This window comes from Chaetura pelagica, unplaced genomic scaffold (genome assembly GCF_000747805.2).
Source record: "Chaetura pelagica isolate M959 unplaced genomic scaffold, ChaPel_1.0 scaffold65, whole genome shotgun sequence".
Classification (NCBI taxonomy): domain Eukaryota; kingdom Metazoa; phylum Chordata; class Aves; order Apodiformes; family Apodidae; genus Chaetura; species Chaetura pelagica.
In genome coordinates this window covers 3955149-3978108 of record NW_009953386.1, presented here as the reverse complement: position 1 = coordinate 3978108, position 22960 = coordinate 3955149, and the positions used below count along the sequence as shown (strand labels likewise).

The window sequence follows — 22960 nt, the reverse complement described above, 5'->3', positions numbered from 1 at the left end:
TTTTAATTTTGGAGAGAGGAGAAAAAAACCCCACCACTTTACATCAGGTGTTACACTTTCTTTTGCAAGTTAACTGCTTGCTCCTTCTGCTCAGCATAGGGAATTTTCATGATTTGTAGTGTGAGTTAAAAATGTTTTCATTTAAAGATTTGTCATGAAAAAAACAAAAAGATTACAACAAAGTTGAAATTAACAACTGAAATAAAATACCCTGGAAGTGTTTCTCTTTTTGGCTACAGGAGATGCCTGTTAGACATCTGGTGTACTTTCCTCTGCTTTTGCTTTAGGCAAAGAAAGTTAGACAGCTGACCTGAATACACTCATGCAATTAGCACTTGTTTTCTAAAACTGACCTATGGGACCTCTCATTCTAAAAACCTTTCAGTTCCGTGATTCTATTTTATAGCTTCTCTTTGGGATTTATTGTTATTATTATTTGTTTGGTTGTTTTTAAAATTATTTTTATTTTTTATTTCTCTGTCCATTGCTTTTAGCTGTAGATAAGGGAGAGCTTGGAAGTTCTCTGCAGGCAGCAGTCCTCTCAGAAAGGTTCTGTTAAATCCTGACCTTTCCCCACTTAGCTCCAGTCACTCGAGAGAGGCAAGTCAGGAGCTGTACTCTGTGCCGACTGTACCATGTGGTATGGAAGGCAGCCTGCCCCAGAGGTGACTGGGTTTGTAAAGCTGAGGAAGACCTGGCCAGGCCTTGTGACCTCTCCACATCTGTCTGCCTTTCTGACACTCAGAAGGGCAAGCAGGGTCTGACCTTTTGTGGTGAAGTTTCTAAAGAAAGCATCTGCTTTTGTGTGAACTTGTGGCTTTACCCAGTTCTATTTTTGTCTGCCTCCCCCCACCAAGAAAAAAAATATTAAAAAAAAGGATCAGAAAAGAACTAAGAAAATGCTTAAACTCAAATTGTGGGGTGTGCTCTGGCCAACTTAGAGGTGTAGCTTCTCCCTATTCCTGTGTTACTGCTAGGATGGCAAAACGTAATGAGTGCCCTTGTTGCATGTCATGTTGCATGCATACATGGCATGTGCACCCATGTCACAGATTATAGAAAGAAATATGACTGATCAGGCATGCCTTCAACATTAAAAGTTGACCACTGTACCACTGTGAAGGCTTACATGATACCTACACTTCAGGATATTCCTGAATCTTACTTCTGAGTGTTCAATGCTTAGAAATCTAACCTGACTGGTGTTGAAAGCATGACTACACATGCAGTTCCTGCCACTGATTTCAGTAAGGGCAGGGTGGTGCAACAGATCCAATGCCTGAAGACACCAATGAGAAGGGAGAAGAAAACCATTTCAGAAAATGTGGCAGAAATAGAGCTGGTTTAGTGGCAGATCAGATAATTCCCAAATAGTTTTACAAACATTTAGTCTAGGTATTTTTTTTTTCCATGGGAGAGGGTATGAGAAGAAGAGGTAGAAGGAAATTTGAAATTTAGAGTAATAGTTTAATTAATTAAAAACATTATTATAGAGAGCTAGTTACAACTCATTTAAAATACACATTACTGATTAATTTTTTTCCTTTTTTTTTTTTTTCTGATGAAAATACTGCTCTTCAGTTTTCTGTATTTCAGACAATGCTAACTATGGTTGTGTTTCCACTTAGCTCTCATTAACTTGGATTTAACTGTCAGGTGGGCAAGACCTGAGAGAACAGGGACCCCAATTAAAAGAATAAATGGCAGCACAGCAAGCTTTGAAGTCAAGAACTTTACCTTATATTGTATGGTATTGAAAAAAATCCTGCCATAGCCATAAAGTCTTATTTTCATTGATAAAGTCAGCTAATTACAATGTTAATGCATTGTAGAAGGAATTCTGTCTTTTTAGACAAGGTACTTCAAAAGGATTTTATTATAATTATTGCTGTTGTTATTAAAGAGCCTACCCCATGCTTCTTTCTTAAAACTTTGCATTTCTGGGAAAGTCCTGAAGTGTGATTCTTTGCTTGTATTCATGAGCACAATGCAAAATTCCCAGTTTCCAATAAATATATTTTTTTTTTTCTCCTTAGAAAAAAAATACTAAAAAGAGCATTGCAATATCTGTTGGACAGTTTCTGTCCTGCCCTACAGCGGTGTCCATGGACTGGGGCTGTGGGGTTTTTTTTGTTTGGTTTTAATACAAACAGCACCTGCTGATGCTCTTTGTTTATAAAGGCTTAAAAATATAAAGGAGTCTTTATTGTTTAAAGCTTCAATAGTACTGGTTTGGATTGCTTCACTGTAAAGGCTTCTGCGTTTTTGAGAAGGCAAATTGACCCAAGTCCCTTGATTGAACAGTGGGAGAAGGAGGCATTGTTATCTAGGTGGCCTGGGAAGACATTCTGCAGCTGGCCACCTATTGCTTGGATAGCTATTAGAAGACAGACACAAGGCAGTCGGAGGCTAAGTTGCTCTTTTCAGTACGGGTATCCGTGGTGGTAACTTCCGTGGTGACGGTAGTCATCTTGGTAACCTTCCTGGTATCCCTGGTGGTAGCTATGGTAACCATACCCACCATACTCATCATCTGGGCACTGCATGCCAAGCGACTGCTGAATGGTCATTTCCTGTCGCCGAAGCTGCATGGAATCAATCAGATCATACACAATTGCCATAGACCACATTGGAGAAGGATACCAGGATTTGACGTTTCCATCTTTCCCAACTAGAAGCATGGAGAAATATTCTGGACTAATTTGGAAATAATTTCGAATGTCTTTCACCAAATTAGCTGGGATATCTTCTCGGTCCACAGTAGAGCTTCCTAGAAAGTGATCACATAAAACCAGCATTGATATCTTGGTTAGGTGATGATGATGGATGTAGGTAAGCGAGGCAGCAACATGAGATAGGGAACAGCCCAATAGATAGCAATGTAAGATCATTGTCACTTACAAGCTCAGGATTTCCTGGGTCTGATATGAAACTACTCCACTCTGAATAAAAGATGTATTTTTAACAGTTTTGTTAGGTAGGCTGAAGCTACTAGATTGTGGCACTAGTGGGTGGCTTTTTTTGTCATTCATCATACATGCATGTCTTCTCCTCCTATGCAGCTTGGGTCACTGGTTCATGTAATGCAGAAGGCATGTGTGAAAAACTGTCACAATGAAGGAAGTCCCCAGAATTGAAATTAATTCACTGTAATCAGGTCTATATGCAGTAGAAGGACTAAGATGCTGTCATGTACAGAGCTGTAGGAACGGCAATGAGATAAATAAACTCCTTCCTGCCTTTGTTCCTCCACTGATGGAGGGCAATCATTGGGATTAGGTAGCAGAGGAACCTGTAGCCTTTGAAATGTACCCTGACAGTGAGATCTCCTAAGAATAGCTACCTGAAGTAGCCTGCTGGAATACTTAGTGGGGGCTTACAAGAAAGATGGAGAAAGACTTTACCAGGGCCTGTAGAGACAGGACAAAGGGTAATGGTTTTAAACCAGAAGAGGATAGTTTTACCTTGGGTATAAGGAAGAGTTTTTTTAGGATGAGTGTGGTGAGACACTGGTACGAGTTGCCTGGGGAAGCTGTGGCTGCCTCTCCCTGGCAGTGTTCAAGGCCAGGTTGGATGGGACTTTGAGCAACCTGGTCTAGTGGAAGGTGTCTCTGCCCATGACAGGGTAGTTGGAGCTAGACCTTTTAAAGGTTCTTTTCAGCCCAAACAATTCTCTGAAGACGAATGAGGGACCAATATAGGAGAAGCTGCTGGGTATATGTTCCATTAGCTCTGCAGACTCTTGAGCATGTAAAAGAAACAGACATCCCATTGTATTTTCAGCAAGGCAGGCAGAGGTGTATTTAGGACTGTATGTTTAGGTGCGAGATGAAGATGTGAGATGACTTAAACGTGATGTTTGGGCTTTTCTGTCCTGAAGAAACTATGTGATGTTTAGCACAGGAACATAAAGAAAACTTTCAGTTTAACTTTTGTGTCTTGTTTCTTAAAAGAAACAAAACTAAAGAGAAAAATACAGTCATACCCATCCGTCTAAAGAAACTACAGCAGAGACACTCAGTGCTATGTAATGCCCTTCATGGGTAGTACTCAAGAAACTGGAAACAGTCACTTACCATTAATTGGATACAACTCTAAGACACCACCAATATCTTCTCCAACTCCAAGCAACTTGAGGATAGTTATATGGCGCAGACCTGTGGAAGAAATTAAACAGGTTTTGGGTCAGAGTAGATCTTTCTGCTCATTCTGGGGCAGTTTTTTGTTTAATCAGCTATGTATGTGCATGCTAAATTAAGGGTCAGTCTCAGCAGCCTTTTGGGAAGAAGAGTTACTAAGAGTTCTCTAGAGTCTCTGCCAGTCACATCAACTGTCCCAAATGTGGGGATAAATGTTGCATGAAATGTTGCATGCAGTTGCATGAAAGCTGGCTAGTGTCCCAAGGACAACAGCGTTTGGTGTGGTTCTGTAGCACAGGGATACAAGCATCAAGCAATTCCAGTAAATTAGAGGCTATTTCCCAGATTCAGAGTATCTCTTCACTGTTTTGTTCACTAGTAAAGCTCTTTCTTGTCATCCACACGGCAACAAAGTACTTCAAGGCAATGCAGCCTGTCACAGTTAAACTCCAAATGACTGTGGGGAATGGCTTAGGACAGACATTCACTCCTTTCATTTGTTTTGGGCAGAGGCTTGTACTGTTGCCTCTGCTTTGAAGACAGACCTTAAGGGCTGTAGAAACTTTGCATGTAACATGAGCCTGTGCAATCTACAAAATCTTTCACGTAACTGTTTTCACGACTTGGAGGTAAGATACTTGGAACCACATCACTTAGTTAAAACAACTGTTGAGGACAAATACTTTAGGAATTCCTTGGATCTCCTTCAAACTGTCCCTAACAACTAGTGAGGCAAATTAACTGTTTAGTTACATCTCATTCTTCCAAGAAACATTTAACACTGGTCCTTGTCACAGTTTAGTTTGGTAACTGAGATGATGCCTGTGCTCAAAATGAAAGCCAGGTGATTATGAAAAAACAGACAGTGTAAGAGTGATACTGTGCAGATCTCCAGCGATAATTGATATGTATTGATATTCACAGCCACATGAGCTAGGAGACAGGGAGGAAGTGCAGAATGAGGTCATCACAATTAAATAAGTGGTCAGAGACCTACTACAACACTTAGATGAACAGAAGTCTAAGGACCAGATGAATTACATCCAAGGGTGCTGAAAGAGCTGGCAGATGTGATCACCAGGCCACTTTCCATTATTCACCTGAAGTCCTGGCTAACTGGGGAGGCCCCAATGGACTACAGGGTAGCAAATGTAACACCCGTCTATAAGAAAGGCAGAAAGGAGGGCCCAGGAAACTATAGACCTGTCAGTCTGGCCTTGGTCCCAGGGGAGGTCATGGAGCAGATCATCTTGAGTGTCATTAGAAGCCATATAGAGGAATAACCAGGGGGTCAGGCCCAGTCAGCATGGGTTTATGAAAGGCAGGTCCTGCCTGATGAACCTGATCTCCCTTTATAACCTGATGACCCGATATTAGACAAGGGAAAGACTGTGGATATTATCTACCTGGACGTCCAAAAAGCATTTGACATGGTTCCCTATAGAACTCTCATAAAACCTGGCTGCTCATGGCCTGGATGAGCACACGATCTGTTGGATCAAGCACTGGCTGGACAGTCAGGCCCAGGGAGTGGTGGTCAATGGAGTCAAATCCAGCTGGGGCCAGTCACAGGTGGTGTTCCTCAGGGCTCAGTATTGGGACCATTTTTGTTTAACATCTTTATTGATGATCTCGATAAAGACCTAGAGTGTATTATCAGTAAGTTTGCAGATGACACCAAGCTAGGTAGGAGTGCTGATCTGCATGAGGATAGGGAGGCTCTACAGAGAGACCTGGATAGATTAGATGGTTGGGCTAATGTTAATGGTCTGGGCTTCAAGGATGCCAAGTTCCAGGTCCTGCACTTGGGCCACAACAACCCCAGGCAACGCTCCAGGCTTGGGGAAGTGTGGCTGGAAAGTGTCTGGCAAAAAAGGACCTGGGGTTCTAATGGACAAGTAGCTGAATATGAGCCAGCAGTGTGCCCAGGTGGCCAAGAAAGCCAGCAGAAGGAGAGAGGTGATTGTCCCCCTGTACTCAGCACTGGTGAGGCCACACCTGGAGTGTTGTGTCCAGTTTTGGGCACTTCAATTCAAGAGAGATATTGAGGTGCTGGAGCAAGTACAGAGCAGGGCAATGAAGCTGGTGAAGGGCCTAGAGAATCAATCTTATGAAGAATGCTTGAAGGAGCTGGGAATGTTTAGTTTGAGGAAGAGGAGGCTGAGGGGAGACCTCATCCCTCTCTGCAACCACCTGAAAGGTCGTTGTAGAGAGGTTGGTGCTGGTCTCTTCTCACAGGTAATTAGCAACAGAACAAGAGGGACTGGTTTCAAGGTGCAACAGGGGAGGTTTAGAGTGGAGATTAGGAACATTTTTTTTCACAGAAAGAGTGGTTAGACACTGGAATAGGCTGCCCAGGGAGTTGGTTGAGTCACCATCCCTGCATGTGTTTAAGGGTTGTTTGGATGTCGTGTTGGTGGATCTGGTTTAGGGGAGAACTTTGTGGAGTAGGGATGATGGTTGGACTTGGTGATCCCAAGGGTCTTTTCCAACCTCAATAGTTCTATGATTCTATGAAACAGTGGCTTCTGAATGGGACCTGTTTCATTGTTTTGTAGGAGTTAAGTCTAGACTCTGTTCAGTACTTGCATTGCTAGGAACCTAAGTTAACAAGTAAGTCTCTGAGGATTTCATTATGGAAAGACAGAAAAGTGTTTCTGGGTCTTGCTCTTAGTTGCCTCCTGGATGAGCCCATGACTCTCCAATGAACATGTAGAGGGATCTTAAGTACCTACATAGGGGGCTGGGTGAGTCCTCGTTTGGTTAAAGCAGGTCCCATTAGTATTTTTTTCAGGTTTTGGCAATGAAGGAGGAAGGAAAATAAAAACAACCCACAACACCCTGATGTCTGTGCATCTCCCTGATACCTGGCCCAGTTATAGGAAGATCTGCCCTTCCCAAAGCATTGTACTTATGTCACTGAGTGCTAGCCTTTTCTGCCTCACACAAACAGTTCCAGAGAACATTTTGTTTAGCTGACTTAGCTGTCAGGGTGTGCTGTACTACCTGCTCAGGGCAGTATTTTCCATTTGTATTTGGAGTAGCTACAGCAAACTTTTCAGTTGCCAGACTAAGTTCAGACTTATGCAAAGGAATCCATCGTATCACCAGGAAGGATGTGGGTTTGGGGAGCAAATCTCTTTTCACTCACCAAAATTGCAGGCTTGTCCACTGAGAGCAGCCAGCTGCTGGGAATAAGCCCAGTCCTCATCACTGGGAGCAGAGATCACCACCAGCCGCCTCCTCCATCGGAACCTGGAAAGGGAAGAGTATGTGACAGAGCACGGTCATGGACTCGAGTCCTCTCACCATTTTTGTTCTTTGTAGTCTGGGATTTGTCATGCCTCTCCCAACTTCTAAGTAACAGCTGGATGGGAGATCTTCCTAGTTCTATCCATCGCTGGGACAGGGTAAAGCTTGTTTTGAATTTTACAACTCCTAAACTCTCAAAGAAACATCTGCAGTTTTGCTGCTTCATCAAACACTGCAACGCTTACAAGCTTTGCTCGAAGTTCCCTTCAGTTGTTACAGTGATGCTGAGAAGTGTATATTCAAGGGCAGGGAAGATTCCTGTATAATTCCTCACTTAACATACTGCTTTTATGTCATTCACCACTGCTGGAACTACAGTTATTTTGCAGTCCAAGGGCTGTCTGACAACTTGGGTGTATCTTCATTTCAGACATAACTCATACTTCTGTGTAAATACTCACTGACCTCTTTTTCTTCTATAACACGCTTGCTCAAGATGCCTTTAACATGGCTTTAAATCGGAGGTTGTTTGTAAGTATGTGGTTATGTGAGCCTGTGGCTATATATGACATTCATGAGGCAATAAGTTGAATCTTTGATTTCTCTTTAATATGGGATGGCCCATCTAACCACCTTCTGTTGTCCTCTCAAAGAAAGGCAATGTCATAAGGACACTTGAAACCTTCAAAAATTCGAACTATAGGGGTTTTTAATACTCTCCAAACAGCCCCTTTTTTTGCTTAAAGGCAGGTACTTCTCCATTCAATCTAAATGAATCAGATTTAAAGGAATTTGCAAAGCTGCAGGGATATTTTTATAGCAGGAAATGATCTTTTAAATGGATGCAGATGTTACTCTGTTATAATAATAGCCTGCCTTTCTGCAGCACCATGTGAACATCTCAAAATAAAAGCTAATATGATGGGTCAGTTCTGTTCCACTTGAGAGAGGCAGAAAATATGGTGACACTTGCTCAAAGTCACAGAAGAAGTTGCTGAAAGAATAGGGGATGATGATATCTTTGTCTTGTTGACCATCTGATCCTGCATGTAATTTTAGAATTAAAGAAGTAAATCCTTTGAAAGCAAAGCTCCCCAATTTTAGTCTTGCCCAGAAGGAAAAGCAAAGAGACCTGGGTGTGTGAATAGGAATGAGAAGCTTCAAGAGTCACATATGTGACATGAAGGAAAGGGGGGAAATTTCATGCTGTTATGGAAATGGGGAAAAAAAATCTTTGTGATACTGAGTCTTGCAAACGGCTACATATAAACAATGACTGAGAAAGTAAACATTGCATCATATTTTATCTAGGGCATAAATCAGAATGGAATCTTGTCTGTGAGCTGCTTTACGATAATCCAAATCCTTTCTGTTTTTTTAGTACCTCCTTTGGAGATGTAGAGAGCTGAAAAGTGCTGAAAGCCACTCAAGCTGTTATCCCCTTGCCCCAGGCAATCTCTGTACCTCATGTACTTGTCTGGGGCTACATCTTACTGAGAAACTAGTTCAGTTCGTCCTTCACAGCTGTTAGTTCACCATCACTAGTGTACATGCCTTACTTCTGACATCACAAGCCACAGGCCAATACTCCTGTCCTGACAAATCTGTGAGACCCTTCTCTGTGTGCATTCTTTCTTCCTCTTCTCCCTGTGTTCTGTCCCATTGTCATTTGTGAGCCTAGAGAATAGCACAGCTGGTGTCTTGGTGTTACAAGGGCACTCTCTTCCACAACCTCAAGGATCTTTTCCTGATACATGTGGCTTTTAAGCATTGCTCAAGACAGCTCTGGCTCTCATGTTCTCCTTCCACGCCAGCCAGGCTTGTTAAGAAAAATATTTGCATTATTATAACTGACCTCCCCAATGAGCAACACCAGGGAAACCATGCCAGGACTCTTGTTCAGCTGGGAAGATAATCTTGGACAAAGCTGGAATTAATCTTGCTGGGAATGTGACCAGCTAACGTGGCTAGTGAAATCCACCCAGTATTTAAACCCTGATGCTTCATGGACAACAAATGCATTCTGTGCACTGGCATTTCTCTTTATAGATGCAACATTCTGCATTTTTCCTGCCTGTTTTTCTAATGTGTGTTTTTTATTAAGGCTGTTTGTAAGCAAAGAAGGATCTGGGGCCTGTCACTTTGTAGCATACAAGCTCTTTCTTGTGCTGGTCAGCTATTTCCAAACTGTGGTTCTTCTTGATGGTCTTGAGGATGAATCACTGATACCTAAACAGGAGGTGGTGAGGTGGGTGGGGTGGATCTTGTTAAAGGTTCTCTTTCTGTTGAAGTGGCCATCGAATTTTAAAATGTTTATGAGAGAACAACCTACTCATTTACCTGTTGCTCCTTTCTCCCTCAAGTCATAATCCATCATACTGCTTCAGTTATTTTTATAGCTGTCTGGCATTAACAGTGTATTCCCATGGATTCCGATGGTAGGTGAGGTGGATGTGGTAGTAACAGGTAAAGCCTAGAGTGATGGGGTAGCCCTAATTCCATATAAATTATTCTGTAACAGAGAGGGCTAGAGCTGCACAGCTCTTCCGTGGATCTTAATTCCCACAGTCCAGATGTGTTTATTATCTGGAATTTAGGTCTCTCAGGTAGAGCAGTAACATGACATTAGAGACTGCATAAACAAAACTGTCTTTTTGCAGAAGGTCCCTCAGACATTTTGAAGAGACATCTGCAAGAACTTTAATAATATGCATGACTAATACTGGCAAACACCAACTGTTATCTCAAGCAGGATAAGAAGAAAGTTACAGAGAATAAATCACTGGTTCTTGTTACATGGAAGGGATTAGAATGGGATTAATGAGATTGTGATGGTTGATGATTGAAACACATAAACACTGTGCTTCATACATTCAAAACACTGAGCTAGTGACTAGTGGAGTCCCACAGGGGTCGGTACTGGGACCAGTGTTGTTCAACATCTTCATCAACGACCTGGATGAGGGTATAGAATGTACCCTCAGCAAGTTTGCTGATGACACTAAGCTGGGAGGAGTGGCTGACACACCAGAAGGCTGTGCTGCCATTCAGAGAGACTTAGATAGGCTGGAGAGTTGGGCGGGGAGAAACATGATGAAATTCAACAAGGGGAAGTGCAGAGTTTTACATTTGGGGAAGAACAACACCATGTCCCAGTACAGGTTGGGGGCTGAACTGCTGGAGAGTAATGTAGGTGAAAGAGACCTGGGGGTCCTGGTAGACAGGAGGATGACTATGAGCCAGCAATGTGCCCTTGTGGCCAAGAAGGCCAATGGCATCCTGGGATGCATTAGAAAGGGTGTGGTTAGTAGGTCAAGAGAGGTTCTCCTCCCCCTCTATTCTGCATTGGTGAGGCCACATCTGGAGTATTGTGTCCAGTTCTGGGCCCCTCAGTTCAAGAAGGACAGGGAACTGCTTGAAAGAGTCCAGCGCAGAGCTACAAAGATGATTAAGGGAGTGGAACATCTCCCTTATGAGGAAAGGCTGAGGGAGCTGGGTCTCTTTAGCTTGGAGAAAAGGAGACTGAGGGGTGACCTCATCCATGTTTACAAATATGTAAGGGGTGAGTGTCAGGGGGACGGAGTTAGGCTTTTCTCAGTGATGACCAGTGATAGGACAAGGGGTAATGGGTGTAAATTGGAGCATAGGAGGTTCAAGGTGAATATCCAAAAAAATTTTTTTACTGTAAGAGTGACAGAGCCCTGGAACAGGCTGCCCAGGGAGGTTGTGGAGTCTCCCTCACTGGAGACATTCAAAACCCACCTGGATGCGTTCCTGTGTGATGTGCTGTAGGTGACCCTCCTCTGGCAGGGGGGTTGGACTAGATGATCTTTTGAGGTCCCTTCCAGCCCCTAAGATTCTATGATTCTATGATTCTATGATCTGCAAATTAGTCCTTATTTGCTCTTCTAATGCAAATCAGAGTTATTATCTCCACGTCAGGACCAGGGTACTGAGGTACAGAAAGGTAGTGTTCAGAGAATGTGCAGCCAGTCAGGAAACGCAACATGCATCCTGACTTCCAGTGCTCTGTACAAGATTGCATGCAGCTATGGCTACATCTCTGTAACTGCTCAACACCATAAAAACTGTAAAATCTATATTAAAAAAAAATCAACACATAAATACTTGGATGAGTATTCTTCCAATATGGCAATAATTATTAGAACTAGCAGCAGAGAAGAACAGAGAGTAATACCTGGATAAGAAGCTCTCAAGGGATTGCTTCTTATCTTCTTTGCAGACAATACCTTCTTTTTTCTGTCTTTCCATGTCTTTAATTCGTGACTGGAAGGTGTCTATCAAATCAAACACGGACTTCATTGCTATGGGTACTTCATAGTATTGCTGTAAAGAAAAAAACCTCAGATGGATAAAAGGACACACATATTAGCAGTCTTTCTGCTACATACGTGTATAAATATCCTACAGCAATGTAGGATATATAGACATTCAAGTATTCCTATTTATACATGAGGAGCAAGGCCTAAAGCAGATTAAAAACCATGAGCAGTATTATTGGTTTTGCAGTCAGACTGCTCTTTGGAAGTGGCATATTTTCCGTATTTGCCCAATGTGATAAAGCTGGGCCATTGCAGGCAACAAAATGTCTTTATATTCTTTTGCAAGGCCATTCAACTAGACCACTGTCCATATGCAATGTGTTGTCACCCCTCTGCATGGCCAAACTATGTGTTTTAGAATGCCAGGTACTATACTAGAACTCCTGCCAGTAGGGGATCCTGTTCCTATGGTGTCAGCTCACCATCCCAGCAGAAACTCCCAACTCCTGAAATTCTCTAACTGCAGAAAATTAAGATAGCTACCTAATTCCTAAAAATTTATCTCACTGTCCTTTTTCTTGTCCTCCAGCAATAGCTGAGTCCTGCATCAGTCTCTTATGTGCCTCATGTGCAAGCCTGCAGTGTAATTTCCTACAAGTTTTCAGTTTTTCATATTTTTTCAGTGCCTTTTCTTTCAAAGGCTGGAAACTCTCACCTTGACCTTCATGTCAATGTCTGTCAGCACCATGAAGAAATCATTATAGGTCATCCCATACTCTTTTCTCAACTCATTGATGAGCTGCTGGTCCACAAGATCTTCATCCTCTATCACTTTCATGGGCTTTTCATTATCTTAATGTGAGACACAGGAGAAATAAAAATAGTTATGGAATCATATAGCACTCTGCCTTTGATTTCACCTTGAAAGAAAGGGGGAAATTCATTTGCCAGAAGCCCTCCTCTTGCTGCAAGGGCAAGATATTCAAAAGCATCAGTATGGCACTATGGCCTTTAACTGTCCAGTTTTTAATCCTCCTATTTTTTGAAAATCAGTCTATCCTAGGGCACATGCACATCATTATTCAACATTTCTACTGCTTTTAAAAAATCTTGGTCGCTTGCTTCTCTGGAATGATATTTTTGTGTTTTTTTTTCAATAGGCTGATGCATGGATATGCATGTAATAATCATTTCACCAGCTTCTGAAAAGCAGCTGCTTCTGAAATAGAAAATAGAAATTCTTCAACGATTTAGGACAGGAGCTGGAAAGCACCATATCCAAATGAAACAGCATAGAGAATTTGGGTCAGTAAAATACAGCTAAAACAGCTTTAGGTTGTCCAGGTTGCTAGATTTGACCTTTCCAGTTTTAAAAAATTACATGGGAGGTTTAGTGATGACAAGAAGCCAGAAACTTTGATGTGTCTTGAATACTGCAGTCCAAGCTCTTCAGCTCCCTCTGTCCTGCTGTGGCACTCCTCGTCCATCTGCTTGCTGATGTTCATTTCCCATTCTAGTACCCTGACAGGAAAAAACTTATTTTTGAGAATAATTTGTACTTACTCATTGGTCTACCAAAATATTGAGAAATGCTAGTGAAGAAAAAGACCTCTGAAGACAAAGATTTGAACCATGTAGCAGACAAGCCTGTGGGGGATACTGAGGTTCCCTACTTCTCATGGAATCAGGCTGTATTTTAGAGCCAAGTCCTGCAAGTGTCTGTGTCACCAGCTCAGCCTCAGCTGTGGCATCTAACACAGCACTATACAACTGCAACAAATGCAGGAACAGGCTCCTCTATGCAACTCTGGGCCTAGAAAACTAACAACAGGCTAAATATCACACACAGTGAAATGTTACCTGTGCACGAATGAGCCTTCTGCAAATGTTATTTGGCCATGCCCTATGACACCACTATGAATATAAATATTCATCTCCTCACTTAGAAATCCCAGCCATGGCTTAGGTGACCTGCCTGATGTCAAACCGAGATGTGGCAGCTGGTTAAGAGCTAGAATCCAGAGGTACAGCTTTCCAGTCCCCTTCTCCACTGTTCCTCACCAGCACAGATGAGATTAATTGATCTGAGTTGAGCGTGCAGCAACAGAAAACATTTGATTCATTATAAAAGAAGGCATTTAAAATAGCTTTCTAGCCTTAAGGAGCATAATGATCTGGTTCAAATTTTGCAGTAGGTCCAATAGAAAACAATACCAAATCTAGATGAAACTTCTGAATTTAAACTTTGGGAAAATGTCTGAATCAGAATCTCACCTTTAGTTTTCACACCTTGAACCCGCTTCTTACAGAAAAAAGCCCAAACCATCAAACACTAAAATTTGGCTATACTAATCAAGCCAGAGATGTAATTTTTATGGTTTTACATGGATATATGCTTTTTTTTGTTTCAGTTTGAGCTGATTTTGGACAAACAGGGCTAATGAGGTCTCTTTCATTCACTAATTCTGAATGTGTTTGAAATGTCAAGTGAAAAGTTTTTTCTGTTGTTGTCATTTTTATCTCAGTCCTAACGTGCAGCACTACAAGTAGATCTCATCATGGTGGGTGCCAGGCCTTCTCACCACAGCCTAAGTACTCTGAACAAAATGTTTCTTTGGAGCTTTTTACTGCCTCTGGTGCTGACAGAGTGAGCCATGAAAAGGCTATGCAGGCAGCAGAAGGGGAGGTAGAATAGAAAGTAATTGTATTATTTAAACTTTCTACAAAGCTCAAGATTTGCTGCTTTTAGCAAAAATGTAAGGTGAACTTCATGTGAGGTTTAACTTACACCCTTCTAAGTCTCCTGCTTTTCTTCAACAAGTTAATTCCTTCTGTGGTAATTCAGCTCTTATAGAAGCTTGTGTGGTCTGGGAAAAGTTTGGGTGTAGGTTAAGTTTGGAACAGGCTGAAAAGTATGGTCTATGTCAGAATGAATATCTGTTTATTAGCCAGACTGAAGCTAAATATAATCCGAAACAGTCCACTGACAGGCAGATGGGTCTAGGAACACAAAAAGTGACCTTGAGTAACCTTGGCCTGATGTGGAAAATCCCATACCACTCCAGATTTGTCTAGGAGGTACACAAATGGACAGTTTGGCAGGATTTGTGGCTCACTGTCATTCAGGGACACAAGACTCTTGGCCCTTCTCTAGGTCCTCTCTCTTTCTCTGAGAGCAGTGAAGGCATGGCTGGAAGCCAGACACAAATCTGGGATCTTCCAGCCTGTTGTATGCCAGACCTGAAATACCATGAAGCTGGCATGGTCCTGAGCTTTCTGTTCCATCACACATCTCTTCCCATGGTCTGGTAAAACCAGATGAATTTCCAAAGGAAAGACATGGTGGATTTATAAGCAAAATTAGCAGCTTTTATACTATTTCTTTGCTAACTTTTCGACACAAAATGCAATGAGATTATTTACATGATGCAAGAGACACCTAAGCTTAAGTGCTTTGCTGCACTGGGACCTGAAGTCTTTGTCCAAACCCAACTATTACAAACGGAAAAGTTCTCACTGACTTTTGTGGGTGCTTCCCCAGGACCTGAACAGTGACACCAGTTGTTTCAAAGCTGCCTAAGAAAGCTGGATGCCCAGTTTCACCTGTTTACATTGGAACTCTCTCTAAAAAGAAAGTGGTACTAAATATGGCTGAATGAGCTACTTTTCAAGTATTTCCTAGTCTGATTTATAGTGCCTCCAAAACCTCCAGCTTCAGTGAGATTAACCTCTTTACAATAATCACCAAGAAGCAGTCACACTGATGCCTTCTGAATTAATATTTGTCTACTAGTAGGGAGGGGAAAATGCACCTGGACTTCTCCTTGGTGTGGAGAATACTCACTTTGTGAACATATCAAAATCAGCTCTCAAGCCTAGGGAAGTTGATCCTGGGAGGGGAAGGAAAGGAAGTTGGAGCAAGGGGTCTAACTAGCACCCTTCTTGCTGATCTGGATGCAGTCAATACATGCCCCTCGGAGTGAAGCTTTTCCCATGACATTATGAGGAGAGCAAAGGCATTAGTAATTTTTCTATGGCAGAGCAGGGACATAATTATGTTGGACTTCAAAATAGAACTAGCTTGGGCCAAATTTTGAATATAATCTTATAGAGCTCCTTTCAGCATTTCCTGACCCAAATCTCCTCTCCTTTATGACAACAGCCAGCTTCTTTAAGCAGAGTTTTCATCATGCTAGCCAGTATCTAGTCAACCATTTGGTTAGACAGTGAGTGTGATATTCAGGGTTTTGGTAGAGCTGAGCCAAATTTCCTCTATTTGTTCCATGACCTCCTCACATTTTTCTGCCTTTTCACTGTTACATAGTTTTACTGGCTTTAAGAATTCTCACAAAGAAAGGAAATTGAAGGTGGTGAAGTTACAGGACTTGAAGCTTAGACATAGAGAACACTGGAGACACTTATGTAAAAAATGGGTGTAATTGTTATAGAAAGAGGAGAAATGGTTTTGGAAGTGCAACTGGACAAATGGTCTTGCTTAGACCTTGACCCAAGCTGGAGAGGTTTTGCCCTTTGCTGTCTGTACTATGCCCATGAGATGGAAATTAATTATTAAAAAAAAAAAAAGAACCTAGCTGGAAGTGGTCAATTTTCATGCTGCTGTTGTTCATGGTGCCAAAAATTGTAATGACTGAGATCTTCCTCGTTGCCATCTTGCAGAAGCTTTCCAGGTATTCATCTCGCTGCTGTACATACATGGTGTTGTCTGCCTTGGGGGTGGTGATCAGCTGGTTGGTGACAGAGACAAAAGAGCTTGTTCAGTATGAGGAATGAAGCAGATGCATATTTTACTGAAGGATAATTAGTCACTGTCTGCAAACTGGCCATTTATTTTATTTTATTTTTTCCATACAGCTGTTGACAGCTCTGTAGTCTTATTTATTTGTGTTTGGAGTGTACCTTTAGGTCCAGGCCTAACCCAAGGTTGTTTAACCAGCCACAGAAAAATCTTAGGAAGCATGGCCAGCTGGTGGCACCAGTGCCTCTGCTGCCTTTCCAAGTGCTGGTAGAAGACATGGCCCTGGATTTTACACAAAAACATGTAATCTCCTATTATCTCTTACCCTGCCAGTCCCACCAGGTCTCCCTCTCAGCCTTTAGTGGTGCCATGAATCTAGGATTCTCCCTGCTGACTCCCAGTGGGACACTGGGAACATGGTAGCTGCTCTGGTCTCATCCCACAGTCCAGGCAGGGCTCCTGGTGGCTTTTCTGGCTGTCAAGAGGTGAGTAAAACCAAGGCTACATGAATACTTATGTAACTGATGTCCATATGATCAGATGTAGAAGTCTTGCTACAGCCCCTGTGACCTCATCCGAAAATTGCTGATTTAGCCTTTGTTTGTTATAATTCACTTTGATTTCTTACCGACTTAAGTTTGCTGAGAAGACATGGCTTTGGGAAGAGCAGGAGGAGGAACAACTACAACAAAAGATAAAAATCTCTACAGTTTATAGCACTGACAAAGCCTCCTAATGATTGCGAATATTGAACTTTTTGGAAGTTTAAAGAACACAAATCAGCTCTTTCAGCAGTGACTGAGATGCAAATATTCTAGGGAAGGTGTGTGTAACAACACGTCAGTGCTCCTGTGCAGCAGCTTCCAGCAGAAGGTGGAGAACAATGCTGCAGCTCTAACAGTGTAATCAACTTAGCTGGCAGCAGCGATCTGCAATCAAGCACCTGCCAGCAATCCCCCAAACACAAAGGGAGCTGGAATCTCGTTCCAAATGTCACAGTTTTAGGTCATAAATAATAACCAGAATCGATCAATAACAATCTTACGCTTTAGTCTGTAACAGGTGCAATCATCTTCTAGCTGTCTTCTTAAGTTTGTAGGGCCCGAAGGCTAATTTTTATGACATTCTCCTTATAAATCCAGTTCATCAATGTACTGAAATGTAAGAGGCACCTCTAGGCTTATAAGATCTGACTCTTATTTATGCAAAGGCCCCCTGGCATGACTACAGCACTGGGACATGAAGGTGGATGAGAGTCAGACACAAAGAGGATTTGATTTCTGGGCTATAGCATATAACCTGTTGCTTTTAAATTGCATATAAATGCTTCAAATGAAAACAAAAGGATGATGAAAAGGATTTGAGGACTGAGATCAAAACCAGACTGTTAGTTTGTGTTGTCTTCCTAGTTTTGGAGGCCTTAAGCAGGAACACACAGTCAAGTCTGAATTTGATCTACTTCATCAAACTTTGTAGAACAAAGTAGGGAATGTTCAAGAGGCAAAACAAACTTCAAGTCAAAGCCTTGTGCCAGGACTGGTTTAACCCAGGCAGCATATACACTGTGTCTGTCTGTATTTGCATGTACATGTGTGGGTGTGCATGTGCATATATGTGCATGTGGGTATAAATGGAGTGTTATATATAATCTGTCAGTCGGCATTTCATCACTGTGGAGGAATAAACAAAGAACTCCAGAGTCACTGAGTCCAGATTTCTCCACATTTGTAAGACTGCAAATAAAAGCCCCACTGTAGAGGGGCTATTTTTTTCAGTTATAGAATTCAACATTCTGAATGTCTGAAATTCACACTGCAAACGGCAAATCTGAAATCTGTAATGATGTGTAGGACTCAAAAACCTGTGTCTGTGTCAAAAGACTTTTGGGAGAGAACTAAATCAGTGTCCTTGGGAGCCAGTCTAGTCAAGCAGCTGAAAGGCAGAAGTCTAGCAAAGCATTGGGGAATAGCTCAGATAGACCCCCTTCTGCAGCAGTGAGGGCTGGTTCTCTAGGGAGGGAGTTTGGAGGCTGAGGAATGACAGAGTACGTCTAGCAGGAAGGACTGACACTATAGGAAGGGATGCAAACAGGCATGTGTGTGGATTCAAAGAAGCTTGAGACGTTCTCTGTTCTCCACATGTGCCAGGTGTGGTGAAGAGATAGTAGAGTTCAGCCACCTCTTTTACTAATGACCACATCAAACGTATTCTCCAAGAAACTTCAGAGCAAACAGGCTGAGGACAGGATTAGATACTGGAAAAAGTGAAGTGCATCACGGCATAATCCTTTATTTTCTGTGAGTTTTGGCCTAACAACCTGAAACTGTACAACAGTTTTCTTGGAGATGCAGCTGAGAGGTGGCCTAGTGTCAGAATGTTCGAATTTAAGACCATCCTTTAATTTCCCAGAACTGTGCTGATGTGAGCTCTGCTTTTGGCTCTTCTTTCAAATTGGCTTTTATTTATCCTGATGCTACACATATTCTTGGAAGCCACAGGCCATTAAGACATATGATCAAATTTCAAAGATCCCAAACTTCTGTGCAGTTTTTCTCTCTAAGATTTTGATTTGGCCAAGTATTTGTTAATAAGTAGCTCATAGGCATTATTGGAAAAATTCAGTGAAGTTAAAGTTTTTCAAATATATGGCTTTTCTCCACTTCCAGCGTGTTGAGTACTACAAGTCTGCTAGCTCTGCACAGCCCCTACAGCTGGAAGAATGGGGAGAGGGAGAAGAAAGTTGCCTTCTGCTCAGGTCTGTGAATCATCAGCAGAATGATTAATTAAATTCCAATGGTTGATATCTTAGCTTGGCATCTTAGCTATTTCTGTTGGAATATGGGGCATCAAAGTCAAAGCTAAGGAGTTTGTGACACCAGCTATTGGATAATAACTATGAAACAGGCCAGCTTGCAGTGGAATAATTATAAGAAACCAGCTCCCATAATAATATTTTTAAAGAACTGTTTTTCAAAGTGTACTTTTCAGGGTATGTGTCATCTGCCAGAAAAAACATTTGTACTACATCTAAAAGTGTTTCCTGTCCCAGGTGAAGTGTTTTTTTAGATAAGTAGTTGGAAAAATGTACAACACTATTAAACCCTTGGACAAGTAACTCCAGACCGTGTTGAGTTTCTCAGGCTTGAAAACTTACCATAGTCTTATGGTTCAATAATATCAGCAGGAGAAAAAAAACAACAACAAAACAAAGTTTGTGTGGAATCTCTGAAGATGTCTAAGAGATTTCAATGCCAAACTCCCCTCAGAAAGAATAGCAAATGTAACAATCCTGACTCAGGGCATCTGATCATATATGCCTTTTGGTATATCCTCAGCCTGACATGCATCAGTGCTGCCAAGCCACCTGGCCTGCTTCCAGTTTTAGGACACCAGCACCAATATAAAACAAGTGTGACAGCTGGCAGGACTTGCTGAGCATCAAAATGTGGTAACATTGATTGGCAAGTACCCCAAAGTGATGAATGGATGTAATCCACACTGACACCCCATTTTATTGATCTTAACTGTATAGATCTTGACACCTACATATCCACCAGAAACAGAAGAATCTGATGGCTGTATATGGTGGCTTAAGGAAGTGACTGGGAAGAGATTTTAGCCTGGCTGTCAGTTCATAGTGCATGTAGGATTTCCAACATGAGGCTGCAAAACCTTCTCTCTTGGAAATGGTCTTTTTGATCTAGAAATTTTACCTCCTAAACATCAGGTACCAGAAAAGAAGAATACAAATCCACCATCAACTTTCTGTTCTGCATATTCCTCCTAGGAGGGAGATATGATTGCATTTAGGTAATGAGATTCAGATGAACGAGTTACTTACGATAAGCCGCCTTTTGCCTTCAAAGTATTCCAGGAGATCAGTCACCGATTTCCTGGGAGGCTGTAGGAAAAGCTTCTTGTTGGGCTTGGGGAAATCCTCATTCTCAGTCCTGCTTCCCTTCTTGTTCTTCTTGCTACGGTCTTTGTCCTGCTTGCTCTTTTTCTCAGCTTTGTCCTTCTTGGACTGCTTCTCACCCTTCTGCAGCTTGTCCTTCTTCTTCTTCTTCTCTGGTTTATCAATTCGGTCATGTTTCTTTGATTCTTTTCCTTTCTTTGGGGGAATATTTCCCACTGCAAACTCTTCCTCTAAGTTGACACTAGCAGGCTTGCTCGAGTCATATTTATGTTCATATTCATTGCTCAGTATCTTTTCTTGGGCCTTCTTTTTTGGTGGTTTAGTCTTACTTGGCTTGTGCTGCCCTGGTGTGACATTCAGGTCCCTGTGGTTATACACCTTTCTGTCTGTTCGGTTATCTTTAAATCTACCCACATTTGCCTTTGTATAGTGCACCGATGGAGCTGTTGGGACTTCTGTGAAGCTGTCATAGCGGGTGGCTTTGTTTGGTTTCCGTGTGGCTGCTGGCTGCTTCTCTGGGTGACCGCGCTGCCGGTCCCTGCGGTTTGCCTTCCACACAGGAGAGTAGAAATCCTCAGAGGTTGTGACTCGGGGTGTGGTGGCATCAGGGGCTACTGACAGCCTGTGGTACTCTGTGGTGGTGTGTGACTTTGGGGTCCAGGTCCTCTGTGTGGTGGGGAGGGATGTAGTTGTTGTCGTAGACCGGCTTGCTGTTGTCATTGCACGGGTGGTGGCACGGGTAGTGGTGGTGGTGGGAGGGAGAGTAGTGGTCCTTACTGTAGGTAGAGGAGTGGCAACTGTGGTTGTTATTGGTTTCCTCACTGATTTGGTCCTTGTTGGCTGATTATTGCTCTTCCTTGGCTCATCCTTCCTTGCTGACACCTGGCCATTTCCACCACCAGGGGTAGGCTGGGTGCTGCCCCCATTATTGTCTTCCTCAACCACTTGTCCCTCTACTCCAGCTGCTTTGCAAGTCTGGATGAAGCCCTTCTGCCTCATCTTCTCAATTTTTCTGATTGGACTCTGATCAATGACTTCATACATGGCCTCTAGCCTGACTGGATAAGGGTACCTTTCCTCCACCTGCAGAGTTTTCTTCAACAGCACCATGCCGAATTTCCCCTTTTCCAGTTTCAGAAAGCTCATGAGCTTAGGGATGAGGGCAGGATCAAGTGGCTGCTCCAAGATTTTTCCTTCATTGGTTATCCTTCTGACTTTTCCCCCTTCTTCCCCTTCTTCGTGGAACAGCACAATCTGCTGGATATGCCTCTCGGCCAGTTCACAGTAAACATCATTTTTCAGCAGGCTCATCATGAGCCGGTAGTAGCCCTCAGAGGCATGGGGGGCAGAAATGACCCACACTCGATTTTTCCCAGCAAAGCTGGCCAGGACATTGGGAGAACTTGACCCCGAAGGGAAACGTACCACCCGCGACTGGGAGGCAGATGATATCCCTTCGTCCTTAATCATCTCGGACTTGGGGAATTTGGCTGCAGCTGTGAGTCTCTGTACCCGTCTCATTCTGGTCCCCATGCCCCTGGCCTGGGAACGGGCTTCCCCTTGTGTGAGATCAGCAGGTGCCTTTGGAGGTGCTGAAGAATCCCTTTTGGTGACAGGGTGTAGGGGATTTGGGGTCATACTCCTCACGGATGCTCCATACCTTCTCAGGAGGCTGCTCGGAGCCCTGTTAGCCAGGGGCACTTTCCTAACTCCATGGCTCCCTCTCTGTGGTAGCCCCCCAGTCTTCTCAGAGCCACACACTAGCCACACTGCCCACAGCAGGGCTAAGCTGAGAGCTGGCCTCCAGTTCATTGTGCAATCTGCTCCAGGGGAGGAGGAGAAAGAGAAAAAGCTGGAAGTTAACACTACAACGATATTTTGTGCAAGTGATTAGAAAACAACAGCACAGGCTGGCTAGATTTTCTGATTTAAAAGTGCTGATTACCCCTCAGTCCTGCCCTGGTGGCTTTGTACAGTTTACAGTTATTTTTGGAAAAGCACAAAACGGATTGTTTTATGCAAAAATGAGATCATCCGTCTGTAATATGACTCTGTCTGTCCAAAAGGACACTGTGATCTGCATCTTTCCCTCTGTCTGTCTCTCACTCCCATACACACATGAAACACACACATAAAGGGTTTGGTACACAGAGCAGAAAGCCAAGAATTTGACTTGAGACTTACGCTCTAAGGGAAGTTCCCCTTCCAGGGACGAGGTTTCACGTCTTTTTCCTTTAAAAGGAGACCGATGCCATACAGCTTCGCTGCTGCCCGGTGATTTATCTTCACGCAGCCCCACAGGTCCCAGAGCCTGTCTGTCTCCCCGTTTCTCTATTAGCTTTCTTCTTCACCTTCTTGACAAGCAGGGTAAGGTTAGCTGTATTTTCCTTTGGGAGCTCCGCTTCTCCATTTACCTGCAGGTCTGGCTTTGTGCTGCACCGGTTACCCACAGAGGCAGGGGTTTCATCTAAGAAAAGGGAACTCCTGGCTGCTCCAAGTCTCTCGCTTTAAAACTTCCCAAGTCTCCTTCCCACTCTTTGCTTCCTCAGTCTCGTTCAGTTCCTTTGTTTCCAGGGAGGAGAGCACTGGCATTAATACATTTTCCAGGCTGGAG

The 22960-nt window shown here is 42.8% G+C and overlaps 1 protein-coding gene across 1 annotated transcript; it reads right to left on the bottom strand.

The window, feature by feature from the left end:
- Window positions 1-2033: 2033 nt before the first annotated feature.
- CCDC80 (coiled-coil domain containing 80) lies at window positions 2034-22555 on the bottom strand. Its single transcript, XM_009998245.1, has 8 exons — window positions 22531-22555; window positions 20272-22166; window positions 16263-16419; window positions 12390-12526; window positions 11590-11738; window positions 7291-7394; window positions 4077-4157; window positions 2034-2770 (listed from the first exon to the last, which is right to left on the bottom strand). Exons 2-8 carry the CDS (start codon window positions 22156-22158, stop codon window positions 2424-2426), a joined length of 2862 nt encoding a protein of 953 aa, XP_009996547.1. The 5' UTR covers window positions 22159-22166; window positions 22531-22555; the 3' UTR covers window positions 2034-2423.
- Between the last annotated feature and the right edge of the window lie 405 nt (window positions 22556-22960).

What these genes read in the sequence shown, in the direction of transcription:
- CCDC80 (XM_009998245.1), bottom strand. Translation starts at nt 22,158, where the DNA reads ATGAACTGGAGGCCAGCTCTCAGCTTAGCCCTGCTGTGGGCAGTGTGG. An exon ending in AATTGACCACTTCCAGCTAG is followed by an intron (nt 12,527 to 16,262) that starts GTTCTTTTTTTT and finishes TCTCACATTAAG; the next exon opens with ATAATGAAAAGCCCATGAAA. An exon ending in TGGACAAGCCTGCAATTTTG is followed by an intron (nt 4,158 to 7,290) that starts GTGAGTGAAAAG and finishes TTTCTTCCACAG; the next exon opens with GTCTGCGCCATATAACTATC.